The 3,893-nt window shown below is 40.8% G+C and overlaps 1 protein-coding gene across 2 annotated transcripts; it reads left to right on the forward strand.

Moving 5' to 3' along the window:
• Positions 1–602: 602 nt before the first annotated feature.
• LOC147862026 (glucan endo-1,3-beta-glucosidase-like) lies at positions 603–3,330 on the forward strand. 2 transcript variants are annotated; one of them, XM_087322693.1, is made up of 3 exons: positions 603–745; positions 1,554–2,748; positions 2,816–3,330. In XM_087322693.1, the coding sequence occupies exons 1-2, from the start codon at positions 703–705 to the stop codon at positions 2,732–2,734; spliced, it is 1,224 nt and encodes a 407-aa protein (XP_087178819.1). In that variant the 5' UTR covers positions 603–702; the 3' UTR covers positions 2,735–2,748; positions 2,816–3,330. The 2 variants fall into 2 exon arrangements, with proteins under 2 accessions (XP_087178819.1, XP_087178818.1); XM_087322692.1 differs by having other exon boundaries at positions 1,554–3,330.
• Positions 3,331–3,893: the final 563 nt, after the last annotated feature.

Here is a 3,893-nt window from a genome sequence, read left to right on the forward strand (position 1 = left end):
AGTTTTGGTCGGTGGTTGAAACTTTGGGCTTCATTCATTGCTACATTTTATAATCAAAATATACACTCTTGGCTGGACATGAAAGAGCCGTTGTATTTGAACATTCAAAATGAGGGAGTTGATGTACGAATATGACATAGGGCAGACACATCTAATCATATATGATAAAGATCATTCAATAGGGCATACTTTTGAGATTCTCTTTTGGACATATGTCTCTGCATAGAACCAAATTCAAAAAAATCATATAATGATGCTTCATGCACCTAAATTCCACCTTTTCCTATAAATTAAGGTGTGAAAGCAAAAACATAACTAATTTTGTCCACAAAAGCCGTGTGAATTTATTGTTCATTTAAATAAGTCACATTTCCATAAAAATGAAACCTTGATCCTTTGGTAAAGAAATTCGTATTTAAATAAGGCACAAGAGTGGCGACGACTTGATCAATAGTTCAATATTCAATGGGTGGGTGACTTAAACTTATTTTACTTGTCAATTATAGAGCCAAAATAGTTTAATAGACATGTTTAAGCATATTAGAGATATGACAAATTCTCGTTTGACATAGTTGCTAATATATTTAATTTTGATTCCATTTGGCTTTGTTACATATAAGAGAAGATCCAAAGACACATCCAAGAGTGCTTCACAATTGAATTTTACATAGATTTTCCCCAAATACATCATAGCAAACATTAATGGCGATTAGGAATAATGCAATCATTACAAACATACTAACAGGTATAATATAGCAAATGCTCAGAACTCGAAAATTAAAATCAATACATAATGTTCTCTCTACCCTTGCTAGACATTTCCCTTGGTCAGTGGAAATTTTCATTGTGTTTTCCTTTGGATAAGTGATTGACAAGATGGAATCCCCCACATCATTTCCTTTGTAGGAATCATATATTGATCTTTGTTTCGCAAGGTATGCTTCACCTTCTTGACACAAGTAACGTACTAACTGACAGTGTGGGGATTGTGGTGGTGAGATGAGTCGGCATTATGGAAATGATAGTGCACAAATGGGGCATCCAAGGGGAGGAAGATTCAATTATCTTACTTTAAAGATGGACCCTTGCTAGCCACCCCACCCAGTTATTCATGTGTTGTGTTGCCGGTTCAGGTCCACAATCTTAGGTCCTAACTCCTAATCCCCATAATCGTACGATGAGAGAAACCATAGGGATTTGAACCCAATCCTCTCCATTACACATTGTTAGGGAAAACCTATGTCTTGCATCACCTACAAATGCTCATAGTTTTAGGTCCCCTATGCTTAGAATTGAACAACTAAAGGTCCTAGCTTTAGGCCCCTCACGATGTCGAATGGGTAGTGATCAATCTGAGTGGGAAACAATGTATCTCATGGAAAAACAACCTACAAGTGTAGGCTCTTTGTGAGACACAAATTCGTGAAAAAAACGAGGTAACTTTAATCCCTTGAGGTTTTGTAACCTGCCTTCTCTTATGATTTTTAATATCATCACTACACATAACACCCGATTCACCTTGCTTATGGATTTTCTTTTGTTTATGGGTTCAGTTGTGTTGGTGGTGACACAGAATTACTTTACAAATCTGTGGGTATTGACGGCTGGGGCGACAACCATCACGTTGGGCGTGAACTATGGCCAATTGGCCAACAATTTGCCACCTCCCCAAGAAGTGGTCCACCTCATCAGCTCTGTCTCGGTAACCAAGTCGAAGCTCTACGACACGAACGCGACTGTGTTGTCGGCCTTCAAGCACACGGGGATCTCATTCGTGGTCGGGACATTCAACAGTGACCTAGTCCCTCTCGCCCAACAATCGGGGTATGCGGACGCATGGGTCAAGATGAATATCCTGTCATTCTACCCAAACACAACAATCATTGGGATCGTAGTGGGAAACGAGATCTTCACATCCGCGACCGATGAAGCCAGCGTGGCATCGATGGAGTTCGTGCTCCCGGCCATGCAAAATGTGTACGCGGCCCTCCGTAGCCTCGGCCTCGAGCACCAGATCTTCGTATCGACTGCCCACGCCTTCTCTACGCTGTCCGTGTCGTACCCTCCGTCCGCGGGGGCCTTCTACCCTTCCATTGCCAATGCCTACATGAAGCCCGTGCTCCAATTCTTGTCTGAAACGGGTGCACCTTTCATGATCAATGTCTACCCTTTCTTCGCCTACAAGGCCGACCCCACCACCGTGTCCCTCGAATATGTCCTCTTCCAGACCAATGCCGGGGTCCTAGACCCCACCACAGGCCTCCGCTACTACAACATGTTCGATGCCCAGATGGACGCCGTCTACTCGGCCATCTCGGCCCTCGGGTTTAACAACATAACGTTGTTGGTATCGGAGACCGGGTGGCCATCTCTTGGTGGGGACGATGAACCGGGCGCCACGTTGGCGAATGCACAGACCTATCATACCAATCTTGTCCAGCACGTCGCTTCCAAATCAGGCACACCGTTGCGCCCGGACAAAACCCCCGAGATCTACTTGTTCGCCCTCTTCAACGAGAATCAAAAGCCCGGCCCTGTGTCCGAGCGCAATTATGGCCTCTTCTGGCCCAATGGTACCAAGGTCTACAACTTCAGTTTCACAACTTCCTCATCCACACCTACACCCTCGCCCTCATCATGTCCTCTAGCTTGGTCATCATTGGCTCTCCTTTCAACACTACTAGTCACCATTGGCATCCTACATGAACACATGCAACTACTTATTTCCCTCTAGCAAACATACCAATTCTAATTATATAGTGAAATGCACATAGAGAGAACCCCAAACTAGCTTGTCTTACTTCTTGCTCGGTACACCACAATATTATGAGCTCCCGAAATACCAATCACTTGTGTGCTATCTCCAGAAAACATACTTGACAAAAAAGTATTCCCATCTTGCCCATACAGTTTTCTACTAACAAATGTGGAAGGAGTTAACTGAAGCGTCACCAAAAGAAAATCTCCTTTACTTGAACTATGTTTATCATCAAATTATGCAATAAAATCATTCCCTTGCCATGATAACACCTCCAAGTAAAAAAAAGTCCCACAAATACCCCATCAACTTGAACATTGTTTAGAGTCAATGAACATCCATTCCACATTGATTTTTATGTCCCGTCATTCTGATCACTACATACAACAATCATAACATATTCCTAGGAGTTATATCTATAAGTTCTATCACATGGTCACTATCCCTTCTGGAAGGTGTTTGCATGGCAAAGAAGGCGCCTCTTTGAAAAAGAGAGTTAATGTAAATATCTTGAATACACAATCCACACATCTTAACTTGTCACAAGGATATTTAGAAAATATACGTTGGAATAGTGGCATGCCATTGAATTTTTCAGTCTATATAATATCAATCCCTCATCTCTTTAGGTACACAACATCTTTATCCCATTCATTTCACCCTAATTGCAAAGTTCTTTTGCCCATACCAAGTTTGAGCCATTCAACAGACAAGAGTACGGACATTCTTTCTTACCCTTTTAGTAAAGGATCTCAATGTCAACATTGTAGAGCCATTTCTTTAACCGAAAATTATTATTTAGTGTTCATGAAATGAAATATTTTTATAATGCCCAATGTCTTTCTTAGCCTTTTAGTAAAGGATCTCAATGTCAACATTGTAGAGCCATTTCTTTAGCCAAAAAATTATTATTTAGTATTCATGAAAATGATGAAATATTTTTATAATGCCCGATGTCATTCTTAGCCTTTTAGTAAAGGATCTTAATGTCAACATTGTAGGCCAAAAATTATTATTTAGTGTTCATGAAAATAATGAAATATTTTTATAACGCTTGATGCCGGAAATGTGAACTTTTTTTGCTAAAGAATGCTTCAGTACATCAACAAAAAACGTTTGTTACTTTAGTGAAGGG

Source organism: Azolla caroliniana, unplaced genomic scaffold, assembly GCF_043228905.1.
Source record: "Azolla caroliniana isolate FFs.n. ecotype wild unplaced genomic scaffold, voAzoCaro1.0.p SCAF_7, whole genome shotgun sequence".
Lineage (NCBI taxonomy): Eukaryota > Viridiplantae > Streptophyta > Polypodiopsida > Salviniales > Salviniaceae > Azolla > Azolla caroliniana.